This window comes from Ochotona curzoniae, unplaced genomic scaffold (assembly GCF_017591425.1).
Source record: "Ochotona curzoniae isolate NIBS_2020 unplaced genomic scaffold, NIBS_Ocur_1.0 contig_2318, whole genome shotgun sequence".
Lineage (NCBI taxonomy): Eukaryota > Metazoa > Chordata > Mammalia > Lagomorpha > Ochotonidae > Ochotona > Ochotona curzoniae.
This window is the reverse complement of record NW_024465419.1, coordinates 5,229,866-5,250,690: the sequence shown is the minus strand read 5'-3', so window position 1 is coordinate 5,250,690 and position 20,825 is coordinate 5,229,866. Positions and strand designations below refer to the sequence as shown.

Genomic DNA, 20,825 nt, shown 5'->3' with positions numbered 1-20,825 from the left:
TGTGACCTCAGACTGGTGATGCCACATCCTGGCCTGGCGAGGACTATCCTCACTCACAGGTGATAGACAGTGAGAAATAGGCCACAATACCCCCGCGGAGGCTTAAAACACTAGATTGTACCAAACTCTATATAAAATAGAGTAATTCAAAATGTTCATGAAAAAATGGAAAAGATAATCCACTTTTGGGCAGAAAGATGTCATAATATGTATTTTCATGAACTGTTGAAGACACCTTATGTGCAAAAACTATGCATTTTCCTACACATATAAACTTTATCATAATAAGGTTTAATTTCTAAATTAGGCACATGAAGAGGTTAGCAGCAGAAACTCATAATAGCATGAACTAACTACTAAAATGTACTGTCTGAAAGTTGCTTAAAAATCGTTTACTTCTGGATTTTTCCACCTAATATTCTGGATTGTATTTGATTATGGATAACTGAAATTGCAGTAAGTTAACCCTCAGATCATAGTAAACTTATGGACTCATGTGATTGCGCTGTCATCCATTTACTACTATAGTTATACAATAAATTACATGGTGACTTAGCACCTGAAGTCTCACTAAATTCTAAGTAGCAGCAGTGTAGCCAAACATTTGACAACTGACAACTCATTAAAAGGCTTCAGTAAAATGGAATCTTACAATCCCAGTTTTCTCTTCTGAATAGCGGAGTTGCACGTGTTAGGTGCGCAGGGCCTCAGGATAGCTGGGGAAGATGGCGGCCAGCTGTACTGAGTGTTCACTTACAAGCATGGGATGTACAGTAGAGGAAAAAAAAATCCTATTGTTCCACTGGCTCCCATATCAGCAATAAGGAACAGGAAAGGGAATCCTTAATTTGGACCCCAGTGGTATCCTTAGTCTAGACTAAGCCCTGTAACTCCTTTGCAGTGAAGAGGGTACCTTCTTTACCTTTTTCATACCAGCCTGAGTTTGATCTCCTCCCAGAGGCTTTTAATTCCCCAGGACAGACTCTTGCCCCACACAGTGGTTAGACTTCTATTCACTCGACCCATCCTATGAGGAGCTCCCTAAGTCTCCAGTGTGACCATACCCTTACACGGATTCTATTGCCTTGGCAACCTCTGAAAACAACAACAAAAGGCTTCCAATGTGCTCTAAAAATGCCAAAAGGTCATCAAATATCATGAACTAGGATTCAAATACAGTTTCTCAACTATTGGATCTCATTGGCTATGACATCATCAGCTGTAGGATGGACATTATTATATGTGCTATTCAGAAAGAAAAACTATTACAAATTAACTATTGCAACCCTTTCTAATTTTGGAGATACTAAATTGTGCAAGTTATGGTTCTTAAGACAACTGAAATATAGTACCAATGTATTTCTAAGAATATCTAGTAAAGTACATTTACTGGGATAACAGTTTTTAAGAAATACTTCAATGAAAAAAAATACATGGAATGAACTTTCTCTCCAATGTGAAGACATTGGTGGGGGGGGAGTAACTGTTTATTAATTAATTTTTTAAACTGCATTCAGTTGTCAAAAGATATCTGAAAGGAATCATCGAAAGTATCTTTTTTTGATTTTGATTTTGAAAACCCCAAAAGCAAATGCAAAAATGTGTCTTACGTTTATTGTTAAAGATTTGTCTTCCACCCGTGTCAATGACTTTGGTTTGCCTCCTCTCCCCTGGTAAGTGCCCCAGGAGGAACCTGTCCAGCTCTTTATAGGTGCTATGGAAAACGCAGCCTCGCTCCGCTTGCAGAGCAATTGCCTGCTCCAACAGACTCAAGTTTCCCTTGGCTCTGTCCAGATCCCCGGGCTCTGCAGTCAAGGCTGCCAGGCTCTCACAGTCCCGCTCCTCAGGTTCAGGGAAGGATGCCTGGGCTTTGGCTTCCGAGGGCTCCCTGTGTGCATTCTGTGGGTCTCTCCTTTCTGCATCAACATCACACTTGTTCTCACAAGGGAGAAATCTGTCATCTTCACTTTTTATTTCAGGAGCTTCTGATAGATCTTTCTTATTATCTGCTAACATGTACTTTGGACCTCTGCGTGGTTTGGTTTCCTCTGAGAAGTTGGAGCCGCTGTCCCACCCGTTCTCGGCACTCTCCGAGTTACTCTCGCTGTCATCAGAGGAGCAGAACAGTGGCTGGGAGTCCTCAATTTTCTCTCTTCCATCATCAGAATGAACAAGAAAGCACTCATCCGCTTCGTCGCTTTCTGTTTTTAAAGACTGGATGCCACTGTCATTTAAGCTTTCACTTACATTCTGGACAGACATGTTCTTTTCAAACTTCCCCAAGTGCATTAAGGATTTGACCATGATTTCTTGGTAACAAGCATATCTTTCTTCCTTCCTATGGCAGTTTTCTTGAGCTGCTGAATGAAGTTTCTCATCCACAGGTTTTACCTCGATATCCTCTATGGAAAAAGAAAACCAGTATTGGAAAAGTAGAAGCAAAAAATATTTTGAGGAAATCCACCAAGATTTTACACACACACACACACACACACACACATATTTCCATGTATATGTATGTATAAATGTGAGGGTACTTCAAGAAGTTCATGAAAAAATTAGAATTGAAAGAGATGTTTTGTTTTAGTGTGAAAAGATTTGTAATCCACAATAAGTATTTTCATAGAGTGCATTTTCTGCCAACGTTTTTGAAAACCTCTCATACACATGGGTTTAAATTGTTTTTTTTTTCACAAAATAAACTCATTTTTAAATTTCATTTTCCATAGTTCCTGAAGCACTGTAACACATATTCACATACATACATGCTAACATGTACATATAAATACATATGTCCAGATAACATGTGTAATGTTGAGCCCTGTTTTACAAACATTAATGAGAAAATATATACATCTTCTTAAAATGAAACAGAACTTAAGGTTCAATCTTCTGAGTTTTTTTCAATGAGCAGTGATAATTTGAATACAATTGACAGCTAATCACTTCCAGAGATCTGAGCAAAACACGAAATAAATACTTAACAGTAATGGAGTGTGGATGCTGAATGTGAAGTCCTTGTTATTGCACCTCAGATATTTCCAAATCTGAGCCAATCAGAAGGATGTCAAATATACATAATATTATATGTTTTGAAATTCAATTATTCATTAGATTTCTGCTAGTATAACAGAAACTGTATGAAATGTTGACTGACATGAAATGCATTTACAGGGAGATGATAACTACTAGAATTCTGAAGCTTTCAAGACTTCCTGTTTACTTGTTTAATAGTCAAACTGAAATTCAACATTCAGAAATAACACAGAGCAGAAAATTAACATGATCAAGTAATATCCTAAACAGTAGCATGTATTCTGGTCTCATACTTGCATGCATTTCTGTAAAAAGCAGATGAGACAAGAAGTGCGATGGCTGGAGGATGCTGAACCTGAATGGGTTGTTTTCAAAACTGGGCCATCTTGGGTTTTGAACAACAAGGCACCCTGAGATGAGGCGTTAAATGCCAGTCTATCCACAATGTCCCAAGGGCTGGCTGTCATCCCAGGGCTCTCTCTCCTCAGTCTCAGGAATGGCCTTGAGTGTCACAGGCTCTCTAGATGTGTGGTCAGCCCAACCATGCTTGTTTCAGTGCAAATCAACAGAGTGCAGACTACTGACACCCTGATTCAGACTCATGCAGTGCCCAACATACAGTGGGCTATGAAACACACTCAGCATTCCAGCCAGGGCCCTGGGACACACACTAAGACCAAGATATTAACAAGAAGTAAGAAAGCAGGAGAGAGAGAAATAGAGAAAGGAGAGTGGAGACAGAGAGAAGTCAAGGGACAGGAAATGCAAAATAATAAGTCCCTTGAAGACTGTTAGAGACACCAAGTGAAGCACATTCTGTGTTAATCAACATCTTTGGAGGGAAGAAAGGCACAGCCATTGGTGCACAGGCTGGGGAGAGGGGGCCTGGGAGGAAGACAATGTGCCTTTTTTTGTCTCATTTAATTTTTTATAAACATTGTCTCTGACAAGGACACTCAAAAATACATCTCCATCATCTTCCTTTCTGGTAATTATCTCCCTAAATCAACACTGGACTGCCAGGATCAAGTAAATATTGCCATAGTAACTAAAAGCATTTTTGGACGAAGGGAAGAATTCAGTCACAACACTAGCCCCTGTAAATAATGCTGATTATAGGGTGCAGTCTTTTGTTGGGATCTATTCAACGTAAACTGAAAAATTTAACATTTTAGTTCCTAGAAAAGAGGCTGCATAAACAAGCACATAATATGGGATAAGACAGGCCTATCCTCTCCTGGCCGTATCACAGGAACTCAAGGTTTAAATAATATATTAAACATAGTCTAAAATGCAAATGAAATTTTTCTCAATATCACGGCTAGCTATTAAGAGAAAGTGTAAAGGGTTATGATAATTTTAAAGTATTATGAACTACAGAAAACAAATAAAAAGCATTTTCAGTGAATATGCTCAATTCATTGAACTATTCTCTCACTCCACTTAACTACCCACATGTGTACAATAATGATTTATAGACATTATACCTAATTATGCATATTTGGGCTGTGTTAGAGTGCTAACAAAAGCTCTAGAAAGCAACAATTACCTCTGTTGCTTAGCTACATAGTTTAAAATATTCCTATTAAGTGCAGATCACCAGAGAGGCGGGAGTGACAAAAATGCACATGTGCATGACAATGCGTTTCACTGTGCCGCTGCCAACTGCTAGCATTTTGGGTCATTTCCAGTTTACATAATTGTTTGGTTCAACTGTTTGTTATATGCTAAAAGAAAATATTTATTAATTATTCTTCAGAAAAAGAGGAATCCTGCCGACAGAGGTGCCTACGTGCACCGTACACGCTGATTTCTACACTGATTTTGCACAGCTCCATGCCACCCTGGGTTTCCCTGTGGCCACAAGAAAAAAGGTGAGCTGGCTTGGAACTTGCAGCTCTAGGGAGAGGCATTTGTTTTGCCTGGCCGTGTAATGGGCTGCCTGCTTTTTAAAGTTCATGTGAGTGTGTCTTTATTTTCCCTGGTCATCTAGTCATGTATTTTGTGTCCCTGCTACCATAATCATAAACAGAACCCTGTCCCTTGAGTTAGAAGTATGTGGGTTTGAGTTCTGATGCATGCCTCCACTCTGTGTTCACTCAGACAGGATGCTTGGCCTGTGTGGGCCTGGGGCTCCATTCTCAAAGTGAATGCACATGGTACCATGCAGAAACACACAGCAGTAGACTCTCTTCACATTCTATGACTACTGTTTTAAAAGATAACCAGAGCACAGAGTGCCCAGGATCCTGACCATGAATGAAGAGGATCTGCCCTTCTTGTAAGGTTATTAGCAAAAGTGTTCCCTGTCGAAAAGCATGGGCCGTGGGGTTAATATAGCTCAGGTAGAGTCAACACCCACATCTGCACACACTCTGCCATTGCCCACCCACAGCCATCGAAAGTCAGGATTCAGAGACTAACACTTAGCAAGCAGGAAATGCCTATCGGGGCTTGAGATTGAATACTGGGGTGCTGCTGTTGGTCGAACCATGTCTGCTTGTGTGACCTTGAGTATGCCCTTGGTCCTCTTAGACCTAAGTTCTCAGCTACATAATACAGAGATTAAACAACCAAGTGGGTGGATGACTCCAGCATCCTTCCCAAAGCAATGCACTGATATGCTCTCACGTTGTTCTTTATTCCATTTGATCTTCACAGTAGTCATAGAGAAGTTCTTTATCTTGCATTCTACAGAAGGGGAACAACAGTTCTCAAGGCTGATGACACTGCTACACAATAGAGGTCTGAGAACTGAACTCGGGCCTCATGGCTCCTGTTCTGCTATCTTTCCCCCGCAATGTGCTACTACCAGATTCTAGACCTAACAGTATGGCTTCACCAATCCTTAAGAGAAACTGTGGAGAATCCTAACAGCCTTCTCATTTCCCACGTTTGCACATTTTCAGAGCAAATTTATAAGGAGACACCCACATACAACAACCAAAATCATGGCTCCTAACAAACATACATAAAAAGAAATAAACAACACAACAATACAAAAATTAACAAGTCAACAATCTGAACACTGCAATGATAGTAAGATAGAAAATTCCTAGGGTTAACTCCTGGGAAATATAACCAGTTAGCTTTAGTCAGACCACACACAGGTCACTGGTCAGGTCCTTCTCCCTGTGTGCATTTTACAGTTGGAGAGGGACCAGAGAGGTCCTGGAACTAGGATGCTTTCCCTGTATGGATAGTAAAAGAAAACATAAATGCTGTTCTCTGATAGATAGAGGCCAATATTTTTATCCATTTTGCCCTGTTGTTAACCATATAGGTACATGTTAATGAATTTGTGCATTTATGTCAGTTATTCTGAGACAAAATAGCTTTCAAAAATGACCCCAAATCACAATGCAATTTGACTCCTTAGTGTAAGCTGACTTTATTATACCTGGGTTTCATTTGTGTTTCTGTAACTAGTCGTTTACTTTTATAGGCAAATTGGTTTGCTAGGCCCCTTGAATATGTAAGCTTCAATAGAAATAAAAGTGGTAGAAACATAAATTCCTCTTTCAGAGTCCAGAACATAGTGGCCTACCCTTTATTTGCTGTTTATTGAGATGTAATATGTGTTGAAAGTGTAGCCCTTGCCCCTACAACATTTATACCTGTGACAGTCACAGATGTTCAAGTCACATGTCTGTGGTTCTGTGGTTGTGTTACTAATGTTTCACACCCTGGCTGGATTACACCCACTTCAAGGGGTTCTCACCTCCCCATCTTCACTGGATCATCTACCCAGTGAAGATGTGTGCATTGTGTTGTTCATATTCATCCCTTTGAAAACAACTACAAGAGTGTGTGCGGCATATTTTGTGCCACAAAACGCAATAAAAGCCTTTACAGTATCCAAGCTCATGACCTTAGCTTTCATGAGCACCATGTATTCTCATCACCTGAGCTTCCCAGCCAGACATAATTAGATACACACATGGCCAGATAAAGACATTATGATACCTATATTAAACCAGAGATTAGATAAAAATCCCTGCATTGGGCTTGGGCAATCACTCATGTCATAGTTTCTAAAATAGGGAGAAAGTTGCTCAGGGCAGGTAACTTAGAATCTTTGCTGTGTTCAACAACAACAAAAACAAAAACCCTGTGATCTTTCATTTCTAGAAGCTTTGGCTTCATGATCTGTAGTTGTAGAAACTGCTCTTCCTGAATTCTGAAGGATGTTTGAGCATGGGGAGAATTGTAGCATCACATATGGTTATCTGAGAAATGCTAATTTCACTGCCCTTCCAATTGTTTATTAATTACCTCCCTCACATCACCTAAAATCTGGGCTGTCTTCACATGAAATCTCTACAGTCTTCAATGACATCTTTGAAACCGTGATCATGGTCTTACACACATTGTGGCATTGTGTGGTTTACATGAGACAAATTATGTGCCTGGAATACACTAAGAACTCAAAAGCAATATTCACAGCTGTAATAATTTCAGTATATTCATTGTTGGCAATGGTTCTGATATTTCAAATAAAAATAGTTGATACATAGAAATATGAAAATGTGATGGTACTTCACAAAGTTCATGAGGGGCCTGGTGTTGTTGCACAACAAGTTAAGAAACACCTGTGTTGTTGACATATAATATCAGCACCAGTTCAAGTCCTGGATGACCCAACTTCCTGCTAAGGCACGTTGGAAAGCAGTGGAAGATGGATGGCTAGGTACTTGGGCCTATGCCAACCACATGAGACATCCAGATGAGTTTCAGGCTGAGGTTTTCGAGCCCCAGGCACTGTAGCCATTTGGGGAGTACATGGAAGACCTTTTTTCGTCTCTGTTTCCATCTCTCCTGTTCTATCACTGAGTCTTTTAAATGAATACAAATAAATTTTAATTGAAAAGTTAATAGAAAATGGAATTAAAAGATAAATTTATTTTGGTGCAAAGAAATTTTACAGTTTCCAAAGAAAAATTGGAAATGCACATTTCTTTATAATATACATCTTCTATGAACTTTTTAAAAAGACCCCTTGAAGATGTTCATTAGTACTTATAAATAAATAAATGCTTGACCAAGTACTTTTTGACTACATATGTTAGTGGTTAATCTTAAGCATCTATGATAATCAAACAAGTACAATGGCAGTTGGGAAATCATCAGCCAGATGGAAACTTTGTTCTCGTGGCACAAGAATACACTGATGCCAAACAATGCCCATTTTGATAACTAATCAGCCAATGAATGCTGGATGGATGAGTTGTGCTTTATTTCTAGCCACAATAATTCCAGGAATTTCTCTAGTTCTAACCTGCAGATTTCATTAAGCAACAAATAAAATTGATCAGCTCAAGGAAACAAAATAAACAGATATGACTATAATTTATAGATGATTCACGAGGCTTCAAGAGAAATAGAGAAATGTCAGGGATCTTACTAGAACATGTTCAGTTCAGAATATAAGTGTTTTAATCACAGAATTTCCTAACAGTCCTAAATAAGGAAACTTGGAGAAAAGAAGCTTCAGGTCCAGGATCTGTGTTCAATCAATACACATCTGCTATTCAATTACTACTTGTCACTACTGCTATAATCTATAGTCAATATACATAACCAAGAGTCTCACTGCCTTTTATTTATATAACAAATGCCTCTTTCAAAATTTCAAATTTTTAAGCTACTCAATTTTTTAAACTCATATTCAGAAGAAAATGTATTTAATACAACATGTGTGCACTTAATCTCACTTTCCCCTAAATTGATTTTATACCTTAGTTTAGTTTTGTAAATTATCAGGAGTTTTTTTATGTTCTTCAAATTTGATCTCATGGACAATGATCAGTAAAATCCCAGCTCCTAGATGCAGGTGACCACTGGGAACTAACGAAAGTAACCAAACTGCAAGTAACAAGTTGTAAAGTTTCAAAACAGTAATTACGTTTCACTTGGCGTATCAAGTACATGAAATGACTGAGTGAAGAATATTAAAGTCACAGACCATTACAATTACTCTGTTCTGTTATTACTAGTTTTGAATGGCCAAATAACACTTTAGGTAGCTTATAAAGCAAAAATAAGTGTTTTCACTGCATATATGGTTACATATATATTACAGTTATTGATGAACATTTATTTAGAACTTGATTATTGAAAAGTATATTAAAGCTTAAATATGTTCTTTAATCTAAGGATGCTTTCAGGAACTAGCCATCCATTCTATTGACCTGACATAATGTTCTTAAGCTTTTAGGGATACCATTATTTTCTTCAAAAGATAGTTTAGTTCAGTCTCTTGCTTTTGAAAATGGATTTAGGACAGAATTCTGTTATTTATCAATAGACTCTCCAGAACCACAAACAAACAACAAAGACACAGAAACAAAACATCAGGCCCTTAATAAATGTTTGCTGCTTCAAACAAAGGTTTTCACTTTGAAATTCAAGGATACCTTTACAACCATACTGAGTATGAGACTACAACAATTCCCACTGGTTCTTGGGTACCAGGGGATGGAGATGGTTTAGGCCACTCCATGCTACCTGCAGTGGAATGATCACTTGTTTCCACCATGCCATCTTCCTCGGCTTTGTCATCTCTTTCCTCTTTGCAGTCCAAGTTCGGGCTGTAGTGTCGGGGTTTCATCAGCAGGGATTTCCTTTTGTTTACTGGCACGCCCAGAGCCTGTTCCTCTGCTCTCCTCTTCTTTGCCATGGAGCAATCATATGCGACACTGTAATGATTGAAGCAAATTGAGAACATGGTTAAAAAAAAAAAGTGTTCACACTGGACTTTCGTGTGGTAGAACTCAAGACCTTTGGCAACATGGGACTTGGGGTTTAGGGTTAGTGGCTGGCACTGACAGAAGCAGCTCATCCAGAGAATCCATTGAACTACATAGACTCTATTTTACTGCCTATCATAAGAGTTTTCTTTTTTTTCTTTATGATAAATCATCCTTAATCCTGAGTAAGCATATGTTAATCTGTGCTTTGCCTGGCACTATGCTAAATACCCAGGGAAGGATGAAACAAGATTTGCACTGGCTTGCTAATCCTAAGAAACAGCTAATGTGGAAAATATACCACCAGATGCAAAAAAAAATGTGTCCAGTATGAATAGATCTCACGCTTCCAAATAGTGGCTTGCTACTGAAACTGCTTATCTCTATCACAGTTGCGCCTCAAACTTGAGATGCCACACGTCCTGGGCTTTGACTTGAAAGAAAGGAATGACAAGCAAGCTGGGGGAACAAGCTAAGAACACTCAATCAACCCATCTCCAGTCATCCAAACACATTCAAATAGCGAAAAGATGCTACATGGCATGCTGCCTTTTGAGTTTCACCCACTTGGCACAGAGAACAAACAAATAAAAGGCACAGAAATAAGATTGCATTTCACAGAAATGGACAATAGTTTATCCTTATTCCTGTTCTCACATGGTTTTATTTGGAAATGCTCCTGAGGGTAGCTTTTTCAAATAGATTTCCTGCAAAGAGCTCACTCAGAATTAATGCAGATCGCTGTGTGGGTAAAGTTAAGAAACATTCTCTTGGCAAGACCCGTGAAGACCAGAGGGCTTAGCCTACAGGGAGTCTGTATGAGATATATATTAAATGTTTTTTGAAGAAAAAAATGTTAAAGTTTTATTGGAAAGAATTCTAAACTCATAATAACAAGATATGGCTTTCTCCATCTCTAAAAGGTGATATAATTCACAGTAATATCACTAAGCAGACAAATATTTTAAATTGTTGCTTTAAAACAGCAGTGTAATAAACAGCAGTGTAATGATGGTGACTTGTTCATAAAAGTTACTGGGTTTCTGTCACATGTGGATTCTGAAATATAGATCAATGCCAAGTGGAGAAAGTGCTCCTCCTTATAGGAAAAATAAAAGATCCTGGAAGGAGAGGTAGCTCAAGAGTTAGAAAACTACTACCCTCCCAAAAGCTGAAGAGTTAGGGAACTGAAAATTTTCCTGATAAAAAAGAATGAAGTTCTTAAACAAACATGCTTTCACAAAAGATCTCTGATGAATCCATTTTTAAGGACTTGGTTTCTTTTTTTTTTTTTTATTGGAAAGGCAGATTTACAGAGAGAAGGAGAAACAGAGAAAAATATCTTCTGTTTGCTGCTTCACTCCACAAGTGGCCACAACAGCTGGAGCCATTCTGAAGCCAGGAGCCAGGCGCTTCTCCCAGGACTCCCAGGAAGGTGCAGGGTCCCACAGCTTAGAGCCATTCTCCACCACTTTCCAAGGCCACAAGCAGGGAGCTAGATGGGAAGTGGAGCAACTGGGACATGAACTGGCACCTCTATGGGATCCCAGCACACGCAAGGCACGATTTAGCCACTGAGCCATTATTCCAGGCCCTGAAACTAATTTAAAGTCCTTATGTAGAGAAGATGGAGTAAAATAAAATAAAACCCAATGACAATAACAACCAAAACCAGTCTTCTAAGAAGACTATGAGTAAAGACCCGAGAAGGCTAAGTCTGATGGCTTGTCAAGAAAAACGCAGATCTGCATCCCACAGTGGTGATGTGATTAGCATGTGCCTAAGAAGCACAAGGACACTTCCACCAGCCTTTCAGGAGGACCAGCTTCTGAAAGGCAGAGTGAAGAATTTCCCAGTGGGTATAAAGTTCCCATATTTGTGATGAGAGCTCTCAACAAGTTCCCTTAAATAGTCTTCTTGATCAAGTGACTTTCCACCAAAAGTATGCTCAGAAAATACATTAGTTAAGATCACTAAACCACAATCACAAATCCAGAACCTGTATGGAACAGGACAGCTATTAGGCTATTGAGAAACCAAAGAAGGAAAAAAAAACATGAATCTTAAACATCAGAATGAATTAAACACATCACTCATATTGAGAAAGAGGCTAGCCAAGTGTATATGATTGAAAATTTGTCAGATCTCTGATTTAAAGTGTTCTATGTAAGAAACCAGAAATAGAATGCTTGTTTGCTCACTGGTAGTTCTATATTTTAGGAAATTCTAAACTATTTTCATGGCAACACTATTTACAGTAGTCAAAATATGAAAATAACATAAATTGCCATGGATAGCTGAATGGATAAAGAACATCTGATGTGTATATACAATGGCACATTATTCAGTCTTAAAAAATAAGAAGGGGCTATTTCAGTATGTAGCAATAAGAATGAAGCTTCAGGACATTATGCTTAGTAAAATAAGATAGACCAATAAAAACAATCATCCCATATATTCCATTTATGTGAATATTTGTAGTGGCCAAACCAAAATGTGGAGATTTTGCTTGGGGTGAGGGAGAGGAAGCTTAGTTACTCATCAACAAGCTTAACGTTTCCATCAAAGCAAGATGGCCAAATCCTAAAGACCTACAGAAAAACACTGCGCCTGCAGTCATTGAGGATGCTGAATGTATGACACATTCAAACACTTAAACAAAAGACAAGAAAGGGCAGACACTGCAGTTTATTAGGTTAAATCACCAGTTGAGATAGCCACATTCTCTATGAAGTGTGTGGATATGATTTCTGCATCTACATCTTATCCAACTGTTGTTGGCATTTGGGAGGTGAACAAGCAGGTGAAAGATCCCTTTGTCTCTTTGTGCTACTGTGCCTTTTAAATTAACAAAAATAGACAACTAATCATAAAAAAAAAGTAAGAGGAGGAAGAGTAAAGGAGAAGGAGGGGAAGAAAGAGAAGCAGGAAGAGAAACGGGAACATGGCTTTGCAGCATAAAGGAAGGTTGTTCGATGAGATCAGAGATGCTGTGAGTGACCGACAAGGACTAGGGGGTCATCAAAATGCCTTTTCTTTCCTTTGTTTTTCTTAATGATTAAGGTGATGAATGGTACTGAACACATATTACCTCTAACCTCTTTATAAACTTTATCTGGTTAATATTATCTTCCAAATTTACTTAGAAATGCAAATAACATTCTCCAAAATCATATGAATACTTTATTGATGATGTAATGCTTGGACCATCTCTACTGAATCCCAGAATTTCAACTCTTTCTTCATGCTATCAGATGAGGACAACCGATTTGGATAATGTCCGTTTGTATTTGACAAATGGTTGAAATAGAACCTAAATAAAATGGAGACCCAGAATATGTAGGAACATGGAAAGAAGGTGCCTGTCCCAATCTTGCCAGTGATTACACAGGGAAATATAGGACAGTCATTTAATCTGAGGATGATGCTGGTCTGTGTTAATAAAAGACAAATTGCAAACCGTAATGGAGTCCAGTCTCCAAACACTTCCACCATCAAATGGCCATAGCCTAGAGCGTGTAGGACCCAGTGAGATGGCATTATCTGGTAACAAAAGTGAAGTCCAATATTTGAGTCCAATAATAGCTGCACAAGTGTAGGATGGATTGGTTATGTAAGATTTTTTTATCCAAAGTACATATTTAGTATCTAATAAACTACTTACGTTTCATACTAAGTGTATAGAAAACAACTGTACAGAATTAGCTGTGTAGTGTACAACACATGGTTAATTCTTTGAAACATTCAACTCCAAGTTTTATGATACTACAAGTTTTGTAGATGAACGAGACAGAGACCATATCCGTAATAGAAGTAACAAAACAGGTGAAAGTTGAGTCACTTCATTTGTGCCTTGGTGCCCCCTGCACTACACCAGCACTGGCTGAGCTGTCACTTTGTAGCATTGCAAACTCTCATTTAGACACACAACACAGACACATGCATGCCTGCATGTCGATAAATGTGTTCTCCTCTTTTAGCATATTATTTATATTTATATAAATTGCATTAGATTTACACATAATATTTGCTTTAAATCTCACATTCTGTGCGTGTCTCCCTTGCAAAATAGCCACAGCCCAGGCAGCATTTGGAGCTAAAATGAAAGGCTTTATAATAAATATTACCCTTTGTGTGCGCATGGAAAAATGGTCCCTTTTCCCAGTTTTCCCCGAGGGCACACTATTTTGGCTTTATTGTGACACTTCACTGTGACACTGCAATGAGGAAAAGCCATGCTTTACATGTCACTGAGAGAAATGCCACAAAATGCTAACAAATCTTCTCAAGGTTGCCAGAAATCATTTCCACTGGGTTGTGTTTTCCCATCTGCGGAGCTCTGAAATGTTAAGGAAATAAATGAGCTCTATTATCTATATTTTTCTAGTAGATGAGAAAAAAGAGAAAAAATACACTCAGTCCTGCATTTATTGTTCTATTCAATCAAACTGTTGCTTTAAACATTCAGAGCCCCCGAGGGAAGTTTATCAATGTACCAAGTATCTTTGCACACCACATTTCAGGTTTTGATTCTACTAAAATATCTGTAATTTCATCCAAGAAGCAACTTAAGGATTCATATTTGAGAAATGCTTCCTTTTAGAAATTTGAATTCTATTTTGAAACAGTATTTTTTTTTTTATCAAAACGTATGGCTGCACATTGCTTGGAAAAATTGTTGAGGCAAGCCATAATCAGATAAAATGAATGGCAGAGAACACAGGGCCACAGCTAAAAGTCAAATGTATTAACCTTTTAGTTCCAGAAAAGTTACAATTAATTAGGAAACCATGAGACCCAAATACCTATCCAATAAGCAATTTCAGCTTATTTTCTATAGTAATAAATTTTCTGTGCAAGTTATGTAACAGATGTTTTAAAATGTAAGTTCATCAATAGATACTCTGAGTATATATTCCCTCAAATAGTGAAACAGAAGAGAAACTGGATATTGTGAACTTCCAAGTCCAAAGAAATTGTTAACACGCTCCAACATTTTCATAGAAATTCATAAGTAGCTATTCTGACTGATTTCCCCAATTAGGCACAGCCCTGCACACTCAAAGAAGCCAGAAGTGAGCGTGAACTTAAAAGTAGATTGACAGAAAAAAAGGCTATGATGATTGAGAAAGAATAATAAATTTTATTTCTAGAAAAGATTGTATTAAAAGACAAAATAGGAGCCCAGCGCAGTAGCCTAATGGCTCAACTCCTGACCTTGCAGGCTCAGGATCCCATATGGGCGCTGGTTCTAATCCCGGCAGCCACACTTCCCATCCAGCTCCCTGCTTGCAGCCTGGGGAAGCAATCGAGGATGGCCCAAAGCCTTTGAACCCTGTACCTGGGGACCTGGAGGAGGCTCTTGGCTTTGGATTGGCTCAGCTCTGGCCATTGCGGCCACTTGGGGAGTAAATCATTGGATGAAAGTTCTTCCTCTCTGTCTCTCCTCCTCTCTATATATCTGACTTTGCAATTAAAATAAATAGATCTTTTAAAAAAGACCAAATAATTCACAAGTAAAGAAAATAAATTGTATGAGGTCACTATTCAAAAATTGTTTCTATAAACCATTAATAAGCAATTAGAAAATAAAACTTCAGAAACAAAAGCACTTAGAACAGAAATATGAAGTTTCAAGGAGTAAATTTAACACTACATGTGCAAAATGCATACAAAACAAAGAAAATGCAGAGAACATTATGGAAGTAATGTTCTCTAAATAAAGAAAGAGATAAAAATTGTTTCCAAAATTCTTTTTGATTCAATTCACATCAAAACTTCAGGGGATTTTTTTAGAAACTAGTAAACTGTTTCAACAACGCTTGTGGAAATTGTAAGTGCCAAGAACAACAAAGGCGATGGTTAAGAGGAACTAGAAGCAAACTGAAAGGTTTATTGTGAGGGTCTTTCAAAATTTATGAAAAATAAAATTGAAAGTAACCTATTTTATTGTTTCTCGGCCTTTTGGCTAAGATCAAGTGTAAAAGTAAACTTATTTTGTGCAAAAATAATGGGAATTCATGTGCATTTTTTCACAGTGCTCTTTTCCATGAACTTTAGGACTACTTTCTGTAATCTTGGATGCGAAGCTTATTGTAAAATTGCATTCCTGGAATAGGGTGTGAGTGATACAGTCACAAATAAAGGGACAAACGGATCAGAATAGATGATCCATCTTTGGTGTCTAGAAATAGACCCCATAGAAATAAGCCCAAAATATGTAATCAATTGCAACAAAAGGGTCTTTGGAGAGTGTGTTTTGCTCAGCAATGGTGTTGAACAATTGGACACGTAGCTTTAAAAAGCCTCAGCTTGTACTTCCCACAATCATTGTCCACCCTCATCTGCTATCTAACTTTCCACGGTTTCAGTAACCTATGATCAGCCACAATCCAAGAAATGTTAAGGGGAAATTACAGAAAGAAATGATTCATAAGTGTCCAGTTGAATGCCATTGTGAATAATGTGATGAAACCTCACAGCATCATGCATTCCATTTAAGGTGTACACCATCTTTTCTCATCCAGGGTGCACACTGTGCTATCTGCCCCTTAGTCTTGTACAAGATACCTAGATGCCATGTCAATTGCTGCTGTACCACAATATTTGTGCTCTGGTAATCTTTACTTTTTAACAAAGGCCCAGAAACTTGAGTGGCAATGCCAGTAACTTGCATATGGTCAACTGAAACTAAAAACTGCTTTCCAATGCTCTTTTAAAAACAGTTTAAAGCTGTTAAAGGTTTAAAGTGTTAAAAAAAAGTTTAAAGCTCTGTATTAAATAGGACAATAGGCACGGAGTATTGCGAGGGGTTAGGCACTGTCCATGGTTTCAGGCATTTGTCTAGGGGTCTTGACGTTTATTTCCCAAAGGCAAAGGGAGAGACACGGAACAGCACGGTTCTATGAAGATCACAGATTTAAACTATGCACTGGAAAATATATATAATTTAAAAATGAGGAAACAAAAAAATAAATTATGCACTGGAAAACAATTATGGCTCTGGAAGAAAAAGTAAAGCAATGTCTTCAAACATCTCGCCTTTATGGGATCAGTTTGCCCTTCTATATAGATTCAACTATTTAATTCAATGAACAGATATGACTGACTCCAAGTGGGGAAACACAGCCAGTCCTGGAAGAACCTCAAAATATTTCCAGACCAACAGTCTTACTTTGTTAAGAATTGAAGCCAATTGATGAAATTCACTCAATTCAGAATTATAATCCTCAACTTATTCTTAAAGGAAAGCTGCTAGAAAAAATATTTGTATGGGTCTAATATGGGATAGACTATCTTCATGCACTGAGTACAAACTAAAGCAAGTTTAAAGAAAGGTGATATTATTCTTTGGTAGAGTTCATTTTGCAAAAGTTCTCAAGTGAATATTGATGTACATATTTACCCTAAGTACCCAATGTGCAAATTATTAAAGAGCTGCATGTAAATTCATTTGCACTCCACATTGTAATAGTAAAACAAATGCAACCTTTATTTAGAACAGTGATTATTAATTAACACCACTGACTTCCTTGAAACTGTTTTTGCATACTTCTAGGCAAAATAAAACAACAGTTGTAAGGAATGCATGCTAGGAAAGGATCAGCTTTAGAGAAGGTGTTCAGGAAAGACTTCATCAGAAAATTAAATTTTGGTAACATCTGAAGAAAGAAAGGGAAAAAACATAACATGGGAGCATGGAATTGTAGGCAACAAAAGAAGTAAGAGCATGGCTTTCCCCGGCACAGCTGTGCTTGGCCTGTAGGAGACAAGGTTAACAAAACAATGTATCCAATTTGGTAGTGTGGAGGATCACAGACCATTTTTGGAACTTTCATTCTGTAATGAATGAAGATTGTGTAGGGTTTTGACATGATCTGGTTTCTTTATGGAGAACCCACTGAAGGTAGCACGGTCATCAACAAAGATAGGGGATAGATGCAAAAAAATGATGAAAGATGATGGAGTGTTTGCACTACAGTAGAGTGTGTGTGTGTGTGTGTGTGTGTGTGTGTGTGTGTGTGTGTGTGTATGATGAGGAAAGAAAAGGTAGTCAGATTTGGATATACTTTAAAGAGGAAGCAAATGAAGTTAATGGAATACTAGATACACAATGTAAGAGAAAGTGAAGAAGCAAGGAGAACAGCAAGGTTTTCTTCTTAAGATTTGAAACCCGGAGGTTACCATCGCTGAAATGGAAAGGCTCAGACAAACAGGATCTTGGGAAGAGAATGACCAGAAATTCAATCTGTTAAATTCAATATGTTAAGGCTTACATGTTCACTGCATACAGAAGCAGAATGGGAGTGTTTCAGTTGATCTACTCAACATATCAAAGTCCCAGAGTGCCATGGACACCAATGACCTTCAAAAGTCCCTTTTTCCTGTATCACGATGTTGATAATGAAGAAGTTTCTATTTTGCAAGAATATGCATGCCACACCCCCTGTTTTTGCTCTCTGAACATGAACAAGGATAATACATGGTATCATTTGGCTTTCTAATGGTGGAAAGGATATAAGAATTTCAAAACAACTGTAGGATCAAGATATTATGTACAGCAGACGTAGAAGTGCATATGGGGCCCAGCGGCGTGGCCTAGCGGCTACAATCCTCACCTTGAATGCCCCGGGATCCCATATGGGCGCCAGTTCTAATCCCAGCAGCTCCACTTCCCATCCAGCTCCCTGCTTGTGGCCTGGGAAAGCAATTGAGGATGACCCAAAACCTTGGGACTCTGCACCCATGTGGGATACCTGGAAGAAGTTCCTGGTTCCTGGCTTCGGATTGGCATAAGCATCGGCTGTTGTGCTCACTTAGGGAGTGAATCATCGGATGGAGGATCTTCCCCTCTGTCTCTCCTCCTCTATGTATGTCTGACTTTCCAATAAATAAATAAATCTTTTTAAAAAAAGTGCATATGGATTGGATCCTGGCGTGCTGAATCAAAACAACTGATTATCAAGTTGGATAATGGATACTTGATGTGGAAGCCACCTCTCATGAAAAAGGATTTATCACCCTGTCAAGGACCCTGGGGACTGTACTCTCAGGCAGTAGATTGGCTCTTGCAAGTTAGAGAAGCAACAGTTCACACTGATTAGAAATTCGAGAACTAATAATAAGGAAAGAATCAAAAGGTTCAAAGAAATGCTACTTTGCCACCCCCAAAAATGTCACAATCACTTTCTAAGTCCAGAACTCAATGATCAAAGAAGAAGCCAGTTCCACTGGGGGAAGGCCTTTGAAGCATCAAACAGCATCTAGGCTTATGCGACCTTTCTTCCTCCCCAGTCCTTTCCTGTGCAACTTATGACCATTTGGCTAGAAAATAATCCAATCTCCTTTCCCCAAAGAGAAATGATTGCACATGTACTTTAAAGACGATGGATCCAGTGTCCAGAAAGATCTTTCCTAAGGGTTGTAGCTTTATGGTGGCACTTTTTACAGTAGGAGGATATTGGGAGAGAAGAGTAGTCTGATATATACATGTTTGTCCCAATATGTGCCCTTATCTTTGAAGTTATCTCAGGGCTGTGCCTCTAGTCTCAGCATGAACAGGTAGGGGTGTGTGTGTGTGTGTGTGTGTGTGTGTGTGTGTGTGTGTGTATGTGTACTAACATAGGGACACACTGGGATATAGCCCACTAATACAGTGGAAATTCTAAGTGAATCAGCTAGAACTTCTTTCTATCACCAATATTGTAGATTCAAAATGTTACATTTTGCAGGTACCAATACAGAGTAGTATAATCCTTAAAATTTAAACAATGTATGGCCAGTGGACCCTATCATTTTTCCATTTAATTTGCCAGTGTAGATCTTACAAAAATGATCCTGAAGGTGGACAACAGGTTACCCCAAACGCAGACAAGCAGTAATTTCAACTGTAGCTGCTAGGCCAAAATATGGGTTCCTTGCCTGAGTGGATAAATACAGGCTGTCATACAGGTTGAGAATCACTACTCAAATAATCTGAAATCTGAAATGCTCAAAAATGCCTCAAGGGGAAAATTCTTCTCCTGATTTTATATGATGAACCCAGTCAAAACACAAGTGCAGGGTTGGCTTTGTAGCATGGTAAGTAAAGCAGCCTGTAATCCCAGCATCCCTTATGGGTGCTGGTTTGTATCCTGGTCACTCCAATTGTAATCCAGGTGTCCGCAAATGGCCTTGAAAAATCAACATAAGAAGGTCAAGATGTCTGGGTCCCTGTCACCCATTCGGGAGACCTGGATGGATTTCCTGGCATCAGCCTGGCCAAGTCCTCAACTTTGCAGCCATCTAGGAAGTAAACAGAAGAATGATCCTCTCCCTTCTCTCTCTCTTTCTTGCATGTGCATATGCACTTGTTCTTGCTCTCTCTGTGTATATATTTCTTCTGTTCTCTCTGTAACTTTCAAATATATAAATCTTTAAGTTAAAAAAAACGATCCACAGGGGGAGAGTGCTTGTGTTATAGTAATCTAAGCCTCTGCCCATGGCATCAGCATCCCATATGGACAGCACTTTCAGTCCTGGCTCCATGTGCTATCCAGTTTCCTTTTTATGCTCTGGAAAAGCAGTGGGGAATGACTCATGTTTTGGGCCCTGTATACATGTGGGAGACCCAGAAGAAGCTCCTGCTTCCTAGATTCAGATCAGCTCAGCTCTGGCTGTTGCAGTTATTTAGGGAGTACCCTGCAAATGGAAGACCTGTCTGTCTCCTCTCTCTCTGTGGCTCCACCTTTTAAATAAAGATAAAATAAATTCAAAGAAAAAAAAAATAAATGCACTATAAAGTATTGAATTACCTCCAGGATATGTGTAGAAAGTAAACTTGAAACACATGTTGTTGGTTTATTTGCTTATACTTGGATCCCCTCCCCAAATTATCTCATTATGCTGATGTAAATATTCCAAAATCCAAAAAGAAAGCTGAGATCAGAAGCAACTGTACTCCCCAGCATTTCAGATAAGAGATATTCAACCTGTGCAAGTACCTGATAAGGCGAATACATTCTTTTCCATCCATATCAGGATGCTGAACCTGGAGCAGTT

At 38.6% G+C, this 20,825-nt stretch overlaps 1 protein-coding gene across 4 annotated transcripts in view; it reads right to left on the bottom strand.

Annotated features, from left to right (window-relative positions):
* ST18 (ST18 C2H2C-type zinc finger transcription factor) overlaps nucleotides 1–20,825 on the bottom strand; it is a 98,074-nt gene that overhangs the window by 55,637 nt on the left and 21,612 nt on the right. For 2 of the 4 annotated variants that reach the window (XM_040972712.1, XM_040972713.1), the window contains 2 exons: nucleotides 9,544–9,734; nucleotides 1,611–2,402 (listed from right to left, as the gene is read on the bottom strand). In XM_040972712.1, coding sequence (XP_040828646.1) covers nucleotides 1,611–2,402; nucleotides 9,544–9,734 — 983 coding nt within the window. Of the gene's footprint in view, nucleotides 1–1,610; nucleotides 2,403–9,543; nucleotides 9,735–20,825 lie in introns of those variants that run through there. The other 2 variants (XM_040972715.1, XM_040972716.1) reach the window with 2 other exon arrangements.